This window comes from Eucyclogobius newberryi, unplaced genomic scaffold (genome assembly GCF_026437365.1).
Source record: "Eucyclogobius newberryi isolate DKJ021-1_F unplaced genomic scaffold, fEucNew1.0.hap1 SCAF_1, whole genome shotgun sequence".
NCBI classification, from domain to species: Eukaryota; Metazoa; Chordata; class Actinopteri; order Gobiiformes; family Gobiidae; genus Eucyclogobius; species Eucyclogobius newberryi.
Window position 1 is genome coordinate 46629158 of NW_027315723.1, and position 17819 is coordinate 46646976.

The window sequence follows — 17819 nt, forward strand, 5'->3', positions numbered from 1 at the left end:
ATCAGAGGCATGAATGACTGATTTGTATCCTGAAATGTTATTTTTTTATGATTTAAACGAGGATATTTAGACTATTTTGAGTGCTGAGGACCATTTAGTAGTGTCGAAAGTATCGGAAATTGGTTACTAATAATACTAAAACTTACTGATTTGAGCGATGATCTTGAACTTTATCTAGTTATATCCAGCATAAAGAAAGTGCTTTTAGTTTGTATTTAATATTACAAAATAGAAGCCTTGGTATTATTGTGGTATTGAAATCGGTATCAAGCCTATTCCTTATTAGTGAAATCGAGCTTGACATTTTAGTATTGTGACAACACTATTTAATTTACATTAAATTGTAGTCTTGTTTAGTTTTGACCTTGTTAGGTTTAAGACTTAGTTTAATCTAAATCCTTTAGCCAATGTACGGTCCTAGATCCGAATTTCTAGATACAAATATTTGGCTTTGAAAATTGACCAAAGGCATAAGTATTCCATAACTTGTCCCCCTAAAATGATTTCCTAAATAATGTCTTCCTTAAATTTGTGATTTACATAGTTGGGTTGTATTTCATGGCGGTGTTGTTAAGTATTAGTTGCTTGGAAACAGTTGGGACAATAGTAGAGTATTAGGTGAGCCATGGGGGGGTCCATATCTTGCTGCATCTCCCCGGGGGACAGTCCTAAGCTCCGCCGCAGGGAGCTGGAGCTGGAAGAGTGTCCCATCACCACTGCGGAGGACTTGAGTGAGGACACGGGGACGTACCTGCAGCACATCAGTGACAGAGAGCTCCCGGACGGTGTGTTCAAAGTGCAAATGGTGAATGTGGTACAAACTTTGCTAACGTATGGCCTTTTTTGTTGTAGAACTGGCGCATGAAGAGAATCCATCGGACCATCCAAGAGCCAGCACGCTCTTCCTCAACAAGTCCCAGACGGATGGTAAGAATTGTTTTGCAAGTTAAAGGACAGATATTATGCAGAATTGACCTTTTTGCGTTTTTAACCATGTTCTAGCATTGTTACCTCATTAAAAACCTATTTGAGTTGGAGATTCAGCTTCTTTCACGCTTGTTTGATGAATCCGGTTCAGTAAAGGCCACCACGCACTCAACGCCACATGTCATAGCTCTTAAAAATGTTTTAAAAGCCACTAGGGATGTCACGATATCAAATTTTAGTGTTATTATTGTGAGAAAAGACATCATGATTTAATGGTTATTCACGATGATTGAGACTGCGACTAAACAACAGTTAAATCTTTAATTTTCTCATGGTATTGTTCCTCAGGTTTGTGACCGGCTTTACAAAACTGAACTTTCCAAACGACAAACAAAAGTCAAATTTAACCAAAACAGACAGATATGAAAACAATTTGCATTCATGTCTATTTTTTGGATGATAGATTGAACTAAAATACTTAATTTTGCTTCTACAATTGTCCATATTCTTAGTTTTTGATTCTGTAGATTATATTGAGACCAGAATAATCACAATTATCGATGAAACTAATATCATTGACGTCCCTAAACGCCACATGTCATGGCTCTTAAGAGCAGAGATCTGTATGTACTCACCGCAGACGTGAAGAAAGCATGTGTGTTCAGCTGCATTGCATTGGCCTTAAGTCCTCTTTCTCTCAGCACGTCTGGGCTAGCGTTCTCTTCTTTACATTTCCCTCTGCTAGTAGATGCGAGAACGTCTGACTAAGAGAACGTAATGTGTGCTTTCAGAAGATGCATTAGTGCTAAAACATGAGATGCCAAAGTAAAAGTTCTAAAAAGCATGTTTTAAAAGGTCAATAACAATACAACTAATGCATAATATGTGTTTTTTAAATAGAATAGTATAATTTGAAAGTAATACTCTAAACTGCATCTCTGTCATCTTGTTTTAGTGCGAGAGAAAAGAAAAAGCAACTACCTTAACCACGTAAGTATTGGCATCAAATTACTTTTGCAGAGGTTTTCTCATCTTTTTTAGTCAAGCTTTTTATATTGTGTACTGCTTTTATGCATCTTACTCAGCAGAGGAAGAAACTACAATTTAAAGAAAACCTTTCTCATTCCTTAGTTTTTATTTTTATACCTCTGATTTCCAGCAGCTGACGAATGACATTCATTATTTATCGCTAGTTCAAGTTTAACTCAAGATGTACATACAATGTAATAGTGATTTTAAACTCTTTACACCAGTCCACATGTATCACTCACTTACCTAATACATCCCCAGCATCCTAAATATGAGTTTATAAGCACTTTTCTCAAGTCTCTGAGGCCAGAAAGACTTTTGCTGTCCCGGCTCGCTAAAGTATACCTGTGGAACATTTTCACATTTTGTCACAACCGCAAACTTAAATAAATTGTCTTTTTCTGAAAGAGCAACACAAAGCGGCACACAATTGTGACGTGGAAGTTAAATTGTATATGACAAATAATCAATAAAAAGCTGAAAAGTGCAGCGTGCAAAAGTATACAGAACACTTTCCCCAGAGTTCCCTCAGACTATTGCAGGAGTTGCCCGATGATTACTAAAAGATGGAATAAATAGTGTCCTCCTCCTGTGTGTAATCTAATCTCAGTACAAATCAGATGTTCTGTGAAGGCCACAGAAGTTTAAGAGAATGTTGGGGAGCAAACGGCATCATGAAGTCAAAGGAACACACCAGACGGGTCAGGGAGAATGTTGTGAGAGTTAGGTTTCCCAAGAACATCTCACGGAGCATTAATCCATCATCCTCAAATGGAAAAAGTATGACACAACTACAAACCTACCAAGCCACGGCCGTCCACTGAAACTTACAGGCCAAACAAAGATGCAGCCAAGAGGCCCATGGGAACTCTGGAGGAGCGGCAGAGATGTTTGGCCTAAAAACAAACCACTATGTGAGGGAAAACTAACACAGCAGATCTCTTTGAACACACCATCCGCTCTGTCAATCATGGTGGTGCTCGTGGGGCCGTGGGGCTGTCCGCAAAGTATTCACTCAGGGGCCCGAATACATTTGCACCCTGCACTTTTTAGTTTTTTTTATTTAAAACAATCTGGAAATCATGTATAATTTTCTTTCCACTTCACAATTGTGTGCTGTTCTGTTTTGCTCTTTGACAAAAAATACCAACAGAATTTATTTAAGTTTGTGGTTGTGACGTGACAAATGTGGAAAAGTTCCAGGGGTATGAATAAAGTGCTGTGTCTGTCCAGGGGAAAACAGATTTAATTGACTACATGTAAAAGGTTGAGTACATGAACTAATTTAATTTTTCAGGTTTCAAAACATAAAAAAATCAGGGACAGTGCCTAAATTATGTTGTTATGAAGCAACATTAAATCTTGATGCCTCTGTTTAGGATGAACATTGTGAAATTGTATGTTTTGTTAGAATTTTATATTTGATTTCAGCTGCTTAAATATGACTATAGAATATTATAACTGTATTATACCTGTCTTCAGATGTCTCCAGGAATCTTGTCAAAGAAGTACAGCTCCTGCTCAACGATATTCCTGGACGACAGCACAGTCAGCCAGCCCAACCTCAAGAGCACTATCAAATGGTGAGTAACACTAATATCAGAATTTGTGTTTGAAGATTAGAACAGGGCCATTTTGTGCAGTGATTCATTTTATATTTTCCAATTTGCTTCTATTCCAGTGTGGCACTGGCCATCTATTATCACATCAAGAAAAGGTAGGAATCTGTACTTTCACTAGGCGGCATCATTTATATTGAGTTTTGCATGACTTTTCTCTTAAAATCACCAGTCACTTCAGTTTCTCTGACTGTGATCTGGTCGGTCACTGCCTCATAGCTGTCTGAAGGGAGGAGCTACAGTCACTATGGTTACATGTGTAGTGGGCTCAGAAAGGGAGGGAAGAGACAAGGGCTGCAGGGAACTCATTCTGTACGGCTCTTTCCTCGAACAGGCTCCACGTGAAGCCCGCACAAGTTAATATTGGTCATTTATACTGGGCAAAAACTGATATAAAACTCCACAATCTTATGCACAAATCTTTGGAATCATGTGTCCTCTGCGCCGCACCGAGGAGCAGCATCAAAACGCTCATCCACCAATGTACTAAACAATCAAACTCAAAGTCTCCAAACCGGTCAGACAACTCTTGTACTTGTCTACAGCAGGTCAAAGAACTGATTAGGTGCGAGCAGGGACGTCTAGTAATGTAGTTAGGGCTGCTGCTATTGATTTTTGTAATCGAGGACCAATTATTTTCTTCGATCAATCGAGCAATCTGTAATTTTTTGTTCATTCCGTAAACCATTTAAAAGCATATTAAATATATATATTTTTAATGAACTTTATAGTTCATAGTAATTAACAAATAACAAATAAGGAATTTCAGCTTAAATAACACGTTTTATTCTTAATTTCAGATAAGTTTGTCCTCAAAACGGCAACATTCCACTTCACCAGTCCAAAGTGTTCTGTTTGTGTATGAAGAATATATATAAAGCACTAATTAACTTGTCAGACTGTGTTTGTAAATGTTACAGTCGCTATGAATTCATTTACATTTATGTCACATCACTTCAAATACAAAACTTGTTTGTTATACTCTATGTTGAGTGAGGCTAGTGATCCTGGTGTTTTGAGCTGTAACTCTGCATTTTGTCATAACGCAGACTTTTTGTTTCATAATCTCGGTCCTCCGTGCTGTTTCCATGGATGTATTTGCTGTTTCAAAGCACAACAGAGGAGAGAGGGGAGGATTTTAAACCCGTCACAGTCACACTTCCCAGTGTGACTGGGAAGCAGCGTTTGTTGTGTGAAAGAGCATGGAGAGCTGGGATTATGAAAGAAAGTCTGCGGTGACGGGACGTAGACACAGAGGCTAAAGTGAACAGCACACATGGCTAAAGCTGTAACATGTCTGCAGAGTTACATTTAATAACACTGTGCTCTTTCACACTCGTGAGTTAAAACACGCTGCTCTCTCTCCTTTATTGTGCTTTAGCTGCTGCAGGTCAGCGCGGAACAAGCTCCGTGTGAACCTAAAGAGCCACAAGTCGTTCTGTGTGCTCCGTGCACCATATGTAAATTAAAACGAATCATCGAGGCAATAAAATAATAATCAAAGCTTTTTGGAAATCGCAAATTCCTCGAGTAATCATTGCAGCCCTAAATGTAGTAGTTGCACAAACACACTGCTTGGGTAGTTTTTACTTTGACTTTAACGCAGTGGCCCAAAACAGAACCACACGCTGTATTTCTCAGTGGAGGGAGCGCAGTTCACCATCTCTGAACTAAAACCAGTGAGTCCACGTCACACACGCGTCTGAGTCCTGTCTGTTTCTCGCCTGGTGCAGTTGAATGCTCCTCCTTGTCTGCTGCTCGTGTGATTCTTGAAGGACTTCACGAACATCAGACCCTTCTGACTGTGAAGCAGCTTGTGTTTGTTTGAGTACAGATGGCTCCTCCCCTCAGAAGGACGAGGTCATTTGCCGATCCCTTCTTTGAGTGTCCAGAAGTATTCAAACTTTGGTCCAATTTTGAACCTACATTTAGATTGTGGGATTAGACAGATTTAAATGGTATTTTGTGAATTATTAAAAGAACCTTATGTATCTTGAAAAACATCCTCTATTCACAACTGAGCGTGTTTGTGACTATTTGACTATAAAAAAATTGTCATAGTTTTTATAATAGTTATCTGGACTATACGGACTCCAAAATACCTTTTTAAAACGAAGACAGTGACATTATTATGAAAATGTGAATATAGAATAAACTACTTTGGATTTCCATCAACAAAACCCTACAACTATGTAGTTATCATATTTCAAACTTTTATTTTTATTACTGTTTCAAAAGTCTTAATGTACAATAGAAATCATGATTTGACTAGTCGACTATAATAAGCATTAGTTGCAGCCCTAGTAATTACAATAGTCATTTGTAAAAGTAATATTGTATTTGAACAAATCTGGGGACACGGAATGATCAAGTTTTAAAAAAAATCTTACATTCTGTTTCTTTAAGACTAAGTAAATCCTTTTCTATGTTTTATAATGTTTATCTTTGGAAATACATTACCAACTTATTCAATACCAAAGAGTTTTTTAGAGCATGTTCTGTATAATTGTGAAACTAACTGATAATTGAACAGATTTCACATTTATTTTGTAAATTTGTCTCGTTGTTTCTTTCTAAACCTTTCACAGAGATTCCAACCGCTCTTTAGATATATTTGATGAGAAGAAACATCCTTTATCAGTGAGTTCTCCAGTAAACCTTTAGGGCCCAAAGTTACCCTGGTCTCTTCACATTTTTGACAAACACAACCTTGCTCTCTACAGCGTGAGAAAATTCCGGATGACTACTCTGTGGTTGACCCTGAACATAAGCTGATCTATCGTTTCATACGCACGCTCTTCAGCTCAGCACAACTCACCGCTGAGTGCGCCATTGTTACTCTGGTAGGTGGAAAAGTGCAGTCCAAAGTAGAAAAGTGTAATGGAGTGAATTACTGTCCTCTCTGCGAATATGTGTGTCCTTGACAAATGTGAAGAAATGTTCATGTTTTTTCCTTTTTTTTGTCTCCTCTCAAATCATTCATATGAATATTTTAGTAGTTATATATCTACTTGTATCGAAATATACATAAGCTGTATGTCTAGGAACTGGAAATACAAAGAAAAAGACACGTGCATGACCTGGATGTGTTTTGAATCAGGCTGGAAAAGGACAAGATGGTAGTCCCAAAAATCTTGAAGAAACACTTAAAATGCATAAATATTGTAAAATACACAGGGGAATTTGGCTAAATTGGGTGTTCCACACGTTTTGGCTGGGGCTTTGGGTCAGGTCTTGCTGTTACCCATCAACTATGTGTGGAAGACTTGCCAATATTAGGAAGAACGTCCGTTATTGGGCTGTTGTAACGTCCGTTATTGGGCTGTTGTAACGTCCGTTATTGGGCTGTTGTAACGTCCGTTATTGGGCTGTTGTAACGTCCGTTATTGGGCTGTTGTAACGTCCGTTATTGGGCTGTTGTAACGTCCGTTATTGGGCTGTTGTAACGTCCGTTATTGGGCTGTTGTAACGTCCGTTATTGGGCTGTTGTAACGTCCGTTATTGGGCTGTTGTATTGACCTGAGGTAAATCTGCTAGGTTTACCTCGAAAGACTCCTGACATACGCCGAGATGGACATTTGCCCGAGTAACTGGAAGCGTATTGTTCTGGGTGCCATCCTGCTGGCCTCCAAAGTGTGGGATGACCAGGCTGTGTGGAACGTGGACTACTGTCAGATCCTCAAAGACATTACCGTGGAGGATATGTGAGTATGCCACAGTGAAGCCGCCCGGTGCAAAGAGGGGTTCTGTCAATAAACGCCATTTTAGCTCATAAAATCTTTCCCTCCAAAATGTATACAAGCTCCAAAGAAGAGAAAAAACACAAAAGAACGAATGGCTCAGATTTATTTTGCGCTTTATTATCGCTCTTTACTATGCAAGTAATCCATTATTCCATCCTTTTGTGTTTTAGGGAGCAATACGCTACAAAAGTAACTGTTACTGTACATTGCTTTTCTCAGTAATGCAGTCGTGTAACACTGAACTGTCTAATAACCTTTGGCGCAAAAAATCCTTGAAAATAAAAAGTAATCGGGGCATTTTACCTTGTCCGTACTGGTAATATTTCACCCTGGCTGCACCAAGTGGCTCATTGTGCAGCTCAGTTGACTGGGTAAGGGTGATGACTGAATAAATATCATATAATGTTTGCCAAAATTATAAATAGTTGTGTAACAGTTAGAAAATATAGTAACCAACCACAGAAAGTGATGCAAATATAATAGTATAGTGACTCTTTTTGGCACAGTAATATTGTAATACAAATATATATATAACATTTTTAGCACTGTAAATAGTCTGCTCTCAAATCACCTCTGTTTACTCACACCACATTCACACAAGTAAGGAGGCTGAAGTGTCTTGCTCAAGGACACAACAGAATGAATTGTCTGTTTTCCCTCTCTGACGCAGACATTTTTTTCTGCTGTAGGAATGAGATGGAACGCCACTTCCTGGAGCTGCTGCAGTTCAATATCAATGTCCCGGCCAGTGTTTATGCCAAGTATTACTTTGACCTGCGCTCACTGGCAGATGACAACAACCTCAGCTTCCCCCTGGAGCCACTGAGCAACAAGAGAGCACAGAAACTGGAGGTGCTCACTTCAAATCTGAATATTCATGTGGAGTTATTACTATAGACCAGGGCTGTCCAAACCTTTTTCACTGAGGGACGCATTTTGAAGCATTTACAAAGCGGAGGAACAGACATTGAAGTGAATAATTGGAATTGTTGCATTTAATCTAGTTTTGATGAGCCTCCACACCTTAAATAAGGCTAAGAACATTAATACTAGGTCTGCATCTCATCAGAATGTGTGTTATTTAAGTTATAGATATATATATATCGCTCTAGTTTTTGAAGTAAAGCTAGATATTTCGACTTGATTCAAAGTATTTCTACAAATTTAAACCCGATATTGTCAACATTCAGAAATATCCTAATAAAAACGACCCAATTCTAATATTGTGGTTTTGTAGTGTAGGGAAGACTGCAATTCTGGAATGGAACTTTAAAAGATTTGACTGATCAATGCCAGACGTCTGAAGGATTTCTGATATTAAAGTCAGATTTTCACCACAAAGTATGCTGTAGAAAGTCACTACACAAACGTATCAACTTAAGTGATTGTGATGGCGTGTCCTGGGGGTGTAAATCGCTCTGACATATTTGTCTGCGTTTTCTTTTGTTTCAAGGCCATTTCAAGATTGTGTGAGGACAAGTACAAAGACTTGAAAAAATCTGCCATGAAGAGGTGTGTCAGCGCAGACAACTTGATTGGCGTCAGGACCTCCCAGGCTGTGCTGTCGTGAGCCGTTTCCAAAGTACTCTATCCTCACCTTCACTCTGGAGAGATATCAAGAGACCATAACACGCACTGTATAATGTTCATTGTAACGGACTTGTCGCATTTTCAGCATGGTGAATATGAAGTCTTTATGTTAGTGGATGTCTCATTTCAAAATCTTTGAAAGGATGTAATTTTGCATGAAAGTACTTCCCGAAGATTCTGTCTCTTCCTCCTCGGGTTTGGACCGCGACAAGTGGAGAACAAACTACCCTGTGGTGTAGTTTAGCACACGGAAAAAGAGTAGACTTGTTTTTTTGCTTACTGTGTAGGCCTTTAATAGCTGTGAAATGTACAAGACTTTATTTATTTCAAATAAAATACAGTGGCTATTTAAACACTTGATTATTATTTATGTATTCACAGTTGCTCAAAAATGCAAATATCCTGTTCTGTCCTTTTCCCACATGTACAGTCCATCTGGAAAGTATTCACAGCGCTTCACTTTTGTTAGTTTTATGTCAATGCCTTATTCCAAAATTGATTAAATGTATTATCTGCCACAACATACTACTAACCATACCCATAATAACAAAAATAATGTTTGATTTCTTTGCTAATTTATAAATAATTTGTAAAATCCAAAAGCACTAGTATTTTTCCTTGAGGTGCTTCTACAACTCGACTGGAGTCCACCTGTGGGGAAAAAAAAAGTTGATTGGACATGATTTGGAAAAAGCAGACATTGGTCTTTATAAGGTCCCACAGTTAACCGTGAAAAACAAACCCATTAAGTCCAAGGAATTGTCTGTAGACCTCTGAGACGGGATCGTATCACGGTGCAGATGGAGGGAAGGGTGCAGGAACATTTCTGCAGCATTGAAGGTTCTTATGACCTCCATCGTCCGTTAATGGAAACCACTAAGATTCATAGAGCGAGGTCGGAGCAGGCGGGAGAAAAGGGTCTTTGTCGGGGCCTGATGCTCACTCTGACACATCTCCAGCATGTCTCTGGAGAGAGGAGAACCTTCCAGAAGAACAACCATCTCTGCAGCACTCCACCAATCAGGCCTGTGTGGTAGAGTGGCCAGACCGAAGCGACTCATCGGTAAAAAGCACATGACCGCTCGCCTGAAGTAAACTTCTCTGGTCTGACTGGTCTGATGAAACACAGATTGAAATCATTGGCTTCAATAGCAAGTTTCTGTCTGGAGGAAACCAGGCACTGCTCACCACCTGGTCAGTACCATGGACCTCAGACTAGGGTGAAGGTTCATCTTCCAACAAGACAACAACCCTAAGCACACAGCCAGGAGAACAGACTTGAACCAACATGACAACTGAAAAGTATGATCTTATTTGGCATTCACAAGGGGGGAAACATATTGCTAATGCTTTTGTAAGATCCATGTTTTTGCTAGCAGTAAGGTAATAACTTGTTTTTCACATTAAGGTGTAGGCCTATGATAATGATAAATACTCTTAGCAGTTTGTGTCGTATTACTTCTTGCTATAAATGTGGTTGGGCAAAAATAATCAGTACCTCAGTGTGTTAGATACAAAGAAGCTGCAATTCTCCCAAGTATCCACCAAGGGGCAGTCATACTCTAACTATCTCACGTCAATTAATTTATAAATCAAATTATTAGTTTGTAGTATCAAATATAAGGTTTGTTTAATGGACTCTCCAATGATATAATATAATGCATTACTTTTAATTCCAAGAGCAATTTGTATATAATTCATCATTTATGTTTTCAAAAAGGAAGTGTGCAATATACAGAATAAGAATTTTTATTTGACTTGTAGTTTACTGTTGTGTCTTTGGGCAAGACATTTCACCCACTTATCTATGCTTCAATGTGTTTATGTGAATGTGTTGTTTGGGTTGTGCCTCTTTGACAGCCAACACTTGCATCAGTTTGCCCCAGATCATTAGATGCTTTAGATTTTACACTATCAAAAAGTGTGTAGAATGAATAATGCTTTAAACGTGTAACAATGATTACTTTAGCATTTCCTCAATACAAGCTGCAAGCCGGTGCAGGTGTACATCCAGAAGTGTCAAAGTGAAATGAATAGCAGTAGCTTGCCTGTGACTGCTGGCGTGTCCTGCTGGGATCACAGTGCTGGAGCAGCTTCATTAATCTCAGAGCCGTCCTGGGACTCTGGGTTTGAACTCTGAAACAGCTCTGTGCCAAACAAGCTCCTGCCCCCGGGAGAGACAGTCCGTTTACCCTCTGCATGCCTGGGTCACTCCGCGTTTCACACACGAGCACAATGTCAAAGCATGTGTCCACTCGAGCCAGGGAGTGACGCTGGCCGGCAGCATTTTTTTGTGTGGAAAGTTGGATATGAGGGGTTAGATTTGTATAATATTCTTGAATCAAGAATGTTTTTTCCACTCTATTCTCCTAGTTTTTGTTTAGATCTGGCTAACTAGTTCCTTATTTCTGAACAGTTAAAACGTTTTCAAGGTAATTGCTTACCTATGAAGAAGTCTCATTCCACTTTGTTATACCATTTAGTTTAAAGTATGAAAAAAAGAAGCATTTCAAGGCTGTAGATTCAAAATGTAATTTATTTATTTATTTAAAAGACACTTCACCCTCCGCGGGTGGTCCCTTCTTTCAAGCTTGGGTCCTCTACCAGAGGCCTGGGAGCTTGAGAGCTCTGTGCAGTATATTTGCTGTTTCTAGCACTGCACTTTTCTGGACGAGATCTCCGACGTCCTTCCTGAGATCTGCTCAAGCCATTCCTCCAGTTTGGGGGTCACTGCCCCAAGTGCTCTGATCACTATGGGCACCACCGATACCTTTACGCTCCAGGCCTTCTCCAGCTCCTCTCTGAGGCCTTGGTATTTCTCTAGTTTCTCGTGTTCTTTGTTGCGGATGTTACCATCCCATGGCACTGCAATGTCCACCACCACGCCTTTCCTCTGCACCTTGTCAACCACCACTATGTCCGGTTGGTTCGCCATTACCATTCGGCCCGTCTGTATCTGGACGTCGTTCTCCACCACCTTTTGAGGTGTTTCCCACTTTGTCCTTGGGGTCTCCAGCCCGTACTCTGCACAGATGTTTCTGTACAGATGATATATGAATTCTTATATATATATATATATATATATATATATATATATATATATATATATATATATATATATATATATATATATATTATATAGGTGGTCATGCTAATTTTGTACTGAAGTCTTTCTTTTTATCTACATGTTATCCAAAGTAAAAACTAAAAATCATAACCCTAACTCAATAGTGTTAATCTTGTTGAACAACGCTCCTGACATTAATCAAATATGAATGATAAAGCAGCGGTGTAGGATGTAACACCTCCCTGCTGCTCTGGTTTACCTCATGCAAGGCTGTGTCCTCAGCCAGTTAGCCACACAGCACTCTTTGTTAATTGCCACAGCCACTTGTGGATACAGTGTGAATGTCTGATTTTCATGCTTTGTGAGTTAAGTAAGTCCACTAAATGATGAAGCCTAACATGTTGCCTTCGGACAAAACACAATAATTGTGAAGTAAGCCTACAGAAAAAGAAACAAAAGGTGTGAGAAATAATCTCCCTCAGCATTTACTCACTTTAAAGCTGGAGTACCTGATTATCTGTGTAACTCTCTAGCTTTCACAAACCATTTGACACCAATATTTACAGGCATGAATTTTGGTGCTCATGCAAGGCAAGACAAGTTTATTTGAAGAGCACATTCGTACACAATGCAATTCAAAGTGCTTCACACAACAGGAAAACATGTATCAAAATCACAAAGACATGACAGAAACCTTCATTTCTATTCGTTTGATTTTCCTGGCATGAATTATACATTTTGTCCGTATTTAGTGATCCACCAGATGGAAAACCAAATCTATTGGCCCACACTGGCAGACACTCCAGACACTCTTTCTCATATTTATATGACATTGTCAGCGTGACAGGTGTCTCCGGGATGGGCACGTCGCTTTTAGAATGATTCTTTCCCAAGTCTGACCGTGCCTAGACATCAGCGCGCTATCTGCCTCTGCACACGTCTGTGCTGAGCGTATGTATCGCTTACGACGACTCTCTTGTCAACACCTCCATCTTATGTGTGGCGCTTTTGTATCTTTAACAATGGACCCAGTCTCGTCCCCTCCCTAGATTTAGCTTTCGCTAAACTAATTGTCCCAGTCAAAACTCGACCAAAGCTTTTAGTGTTAAAACTGGCTCTTGGTCAGTGGGTAAGTGAGCCAGGCTCTTCCTGGACTTTGCAGTGGCCTTAGTGCTGACTGACAATCTGACCAGCATGTATTCTAATCCTCTCCCCAGGCACCTGCTCTGCTGCTGCGCTTGGACACCGGCACAATGGGCTATTGTGTCGAGGGGAATTATTTACATGTTCAATTTAACTTGTGTCTCAAGAATAGTATTAGATCAGAATGATCGAATTATTAGAATTGTAAAGAATTTCTCTAAATAAAGACCTTTTAACTTAACCTAAAATTTAAAGGTGCTATTTTCAGGCTATCCGCAAAGAAAAACAAAACAGTTTTTTGCTTAGATTTGAACATTGTCAGAGTAGAAGTCTGTCTCACATCTTCAGGAAGACTGTTCTGGATTTTAGCTGCATAAAACTGAAACGCAGATTCCCCATGTTTAGTCCTGACTCTGGCACCAGCAGGAGGCCGGTCCATGTTTAGTCCTGACTCTGGGCACCAGCAGGAGGCCGGTCCCTGAGGTCCTCAGAGTCCGAGATGGTTCATATGGCACTAACATGTCCGAGATGTACTTTGGTCCTAGGCCATGGAGAGACTTGTACACAAGCAGAGCTGCTTTAAAGTCTATTCTCTGAGCCACAGGAGCCAGTGCAGAGACCTGAGAACAGGACTAATGTGATGGTACTTCCTGGTGCACAGCTTTAGACGTCAATCAGAATGCTACTTTTGGCTCTTACTTCTGGGTTAACGAGAAATAAAATACTATTCACATGCTCAATCCGGTGCAGTGTTAAAGGCTGCATCATTTTCATATTAGATTAACTGCAGGATTCATTTAGCCTGTGCTTATGATAGTGTTTCTGTTTCTGCGTCTTTACGGTCGTAAAGATTTACTTGTTGGAACCACTTTTACAGCAGCTTTTGCCAACTAGACAGGTGCTTCTACAGCAATGGGATCGTTTGGTCCAACACTGCATAGTGGCTAGTACTCTCTCCTTACAGCTAGAAGGTTGCAGGTTTGACTCCTGGGCCAGACCAGGTCTTTCTGTGAAGTTTTCATGTTTCGGCCCATGTCTGGGTTTCCTCTGGTTGCTCAGGTTTCCCCCACTGGGGGTCGAAAGGACCATTTCCTTGCTGCAGTGGTGTGCACAATGGAAGTGGCCCCCAGCTTGGACTTTCATGGGCCATCTTTTAGTATCAAGGCTAAATGGATATCATTGCACTTGATTTTACTTTTCTGGAGATTGTTCAGAACGGCTTGAGTTCCAGTCCAGATACACTCTGATCAGGGGGGTAGTTTCGAGAGTTGCTTGATGCAGCAACATTGCAAGCTTTATGGTGTTGTTAAATCACACACAACTCCATACCATCGCGTGACTGGCCTTCTTGTTTGCCTCAGGTTCTTTTTGCATACAACACAACCAGTTCCCTGAGGAATCACCATTCCTCGGACATGCCAGGACAAGAACAGAGGCTCCCAGTGGATTTCTTGTTGGGTTGAGGATCCCGTTAGAGGAGAACCTCATGAAAGGATCTTTGGACACCAAACGCGGCATCTCGCATTTAAGTGGCTATGGCTAACCGCCGTAAAGCAAAAGTGCAGGAGGAACCTCAACAGGAGGGCAAGTTGGTCTTGGTGCGCAATACTGGTGTTCGAGGTCGCAAAAAGATGCAGGAATTTTGATTACCTCCACCTCATGTTGTCTTTAAGGTTCACCCAGGAAAAGGGCCAGTTCATTGCCCAGTGCATGATCAGACAAAGACCAAGCAGGTTCATTGCTTTTTGCAGAAAATATTTGTTTGAGCACGTCCACCAGAGATGGTTCCAAGCGACGGCCCATAGGTGGCTCGCCGTCGCAGCCCGCATCCTTGTTTAAGCTGGTGGCCTTGTGGGTCCAGTGGTCGAATTGTACTATGGATACCACATACGTGAATCTATATTTGGAATATATATGAAATGTCTGCAGTTTTCAGGTAAACATAATGACTCTTGTACTGTTTGTTTGTTTGTTTGTTTGTTTCTTTATGTCTGGTGATGCCCATTTATCTGATTCCTCTGATCAAGCCCCCTACTGGCAGCTGGCCGGGTTTCCTTCTCTGCTCAACATCCCCACTGCTGCAACCGCTGAGCTGACATACGAGCGCTGGTCCTCTGCTGCTTTCTGTCTCTCTCCTTTAAAGAGCCGGCTGCCATTTACACCTTGTATCGCTCTCCTGGCCCCTGGCGTCGTAGTTATCATCATCATCATTGGCTTTATTTCTGATGCTTTCGTGTTTCATAAAATAATAGCCGACACACAGACAAACAAACAAAGACAAAAGAAACATTATTTTCTGTCGAGGCTCAGACGCCAGTGAGTCCACATGCTAGAAAGGTTCCGCACTGAACTTTGAGTCGGATTGGTCAATGTAAAAATGTTGTAAAAGCAGACATTTGTAGAGTCTGTGAGTCTACACATGCAGCTGTACAAGAGTCTGCGCAGCACTGCAGGTGGGCACATCCTCAGTTACAAACATTTGGCTTGCACTGCTCCATCGTGGGACCCTCAGCAGCATGCACATGCCATCATTATAAGCCACGTTCAGTTTGTGCATGCTACTCTTTTTGTAATGCCTCCATAAGTGGGCAGTATACATAGGGGTACAGTATGCTTCGAAAAGTTTGGTCTTAATTGGTGGTGAGCATGCACCAAACCTTCGCATCAGCATATTCGCTTGTCCATAGAGCATTCGACACAGTCTATATGTTTCTGGCACTCTGACAGGTCAGCACGGATGTAATGTCCCAGATATTTCTACTCATCAGTAACATTCAGCATATTGCCAGACAAAAATAAATCAGGGTAAAAGAGTTTAGAATCCTCCCTGCTCTGGACAATCATGATGTTACTTTTCTTAGCATTGTATTGAACGTCAAACTCTGATCCATATTGGGAGCACACCTGTAATTCAGCATTATATGGACAGAGAATCTAAATCATCAGCATACATCAGATGGTTGGGAACAACAATGCTTGTGTATTATACAAGAATAAAAAACATTAAACAAATATTGACACAATATATTGCTCTGCCTCACTCCATTAGTGATGTGAAATGGGTCATAAACTACATACTTTGTTGGGCATACCAGAACACCAATTTTCCCATCATATATTTGGGAACACCTTTCGATACATAATTTATCAAATACATTTTCATAGTTAACATAATCAATCGCTTTTGACGCATCAATAAATGTTGTGAATGCCTGTGATACTTTCAGGGCAAATATGCACATGTTTGGGTTTAAAGCTAAATGGGTTGTCAGAAGTCAGCAGAAATCTTTCCATTTTCCTCAGAATAGCTCTCTCACTTTAGACAGGGTACTGGCCAGGGCTATGGGCCTACAATTGTCATTGTTGTTAATTTTGCCTGCTTTATTTTTAACAACAGGATCTAATATCACAGACATTAAGGAGTCTGGTAAAATGGAGCTAATCCCAAAAAGCAAAAGCCAAGGAAAGGATGCAGTTCCACTGGGTTATTTTACATGTTCAGCTGATATCCAGTCTGCACCACTTGACTAACTGTTATCCAGTCCCAGCATGGGCTCATAGAACTCTTGTAGAGATACAATCACATCTTCACTGTTGTGAATATTACCAACTGCAAAGAAATTACTTTTGACATAGTTAAAAATCTCAGTTTTGCACCATTCTGTGGTGTAATCCTTCCCTAATTTTAATTGATTAAAAACCTGGTGGAGTAACTTACTTATAATTAATTGCACACATTTTTATTCTGTGTATTGTCAATACAGGTATGTTTAATGTTTAAGGAAAATATCTATTTGAGTTTATGAGTGTTTAAGAATACAGATCTTTATAAGAATATCTTTTCAACCCTCTTTTCATTTTTGTGTTTTATTTTGTGAATTTTGTTTTGATTTTGCCCTGTAATTCTTCTTCTTCTTTTTTTTTTATCTTCAAATTGCTTTTACTTGGAATTGGGAAAATGTTTTGATCAGGTGTGAGGTCATTGAAATTATATTACGTCTCATTACGGCCTATACCATGAGCGTCCTATACCATTATTTGTGGGACCTCTTCAGTGTTGTTTAATTCACAAAATATAAAATTTCTTCTTTTGGGTTTTGTTTTATTTTTGGGTCATTCAGTTTGCTTGAGTTTAGTTTCCACTACACATTTTCTAAATTAACAGACAAAGGACAGTGATCTGAAAGGTTGTCTTAAATTACAACCGGTTACTCGAGAACAATCACTACTGAACGTATAATCTCTGCTTCTAAGTTAAAATTATCAATAATTCTTAGTTCTTTCATCAATTAATTCTGACAGGTGCTGAGACAGATGCTCTTGGCACATCCAGTTTAGCATATTAATCATAAATATAAAAATATCTCCCGCAAACTACTAGTCCTTGTGAGTTCATTACTACTTAATTATTACAGTATGTTTATTTAGCGCTTTTTCACCTTCAAGGCACTCAAAACGTTTTACTTAGCAATGTAAGTGACGTGTCTTACCTAAGGACACAACAACATGCCCTCTAGCGCCCCACTGTGGCACCTGGTGTTCCAGCTGTCTCCCATCCAAGTATTAACCAAGCCTTGCCTTGCTTAGCTTCCAAACGCTGTCGAGATCAGGCATTGGCGAGCAGGTATGGCCAATATTTTAGTATTTCATTTAAAAAAAAACAATGAATTCCAGTAAAATAGATACACATTTATAAATGCT

General features: G+C 39.9%; 1 protein-coding gene across 1 annotated transcript; it reads left to right on the forward strand.

The window, feature by feature from the left end:
- Positions 1-418: 418 nt before the first annotated feature.
- Positions 419-9261, forward strand: LOC140361539 (cyclin-Y-like protein 1). The gene is made up of 10 exons (XM_072447254.1): positions 419-785; positions 853-927; positions 1883-1917; positions 3439-3539; positions 3638-3673; positions 6164-6215; positions 6299-6418; positions 7113-7279; positions 8008-8170; positions 8772-9261. The coding sequence occupies exons 1-10, from the start codon at positions 626-628 to the stop codon at positions 8886-8888; spliced, it is 1026 nt and encodes a 341-aa protein (XP_072303355.1). The 5' UTR covers positions 419-625; the 3' UTR covers positions 8889-9261.
- Positions 9262-17819: the final 8558 nt, after the last annotated feature.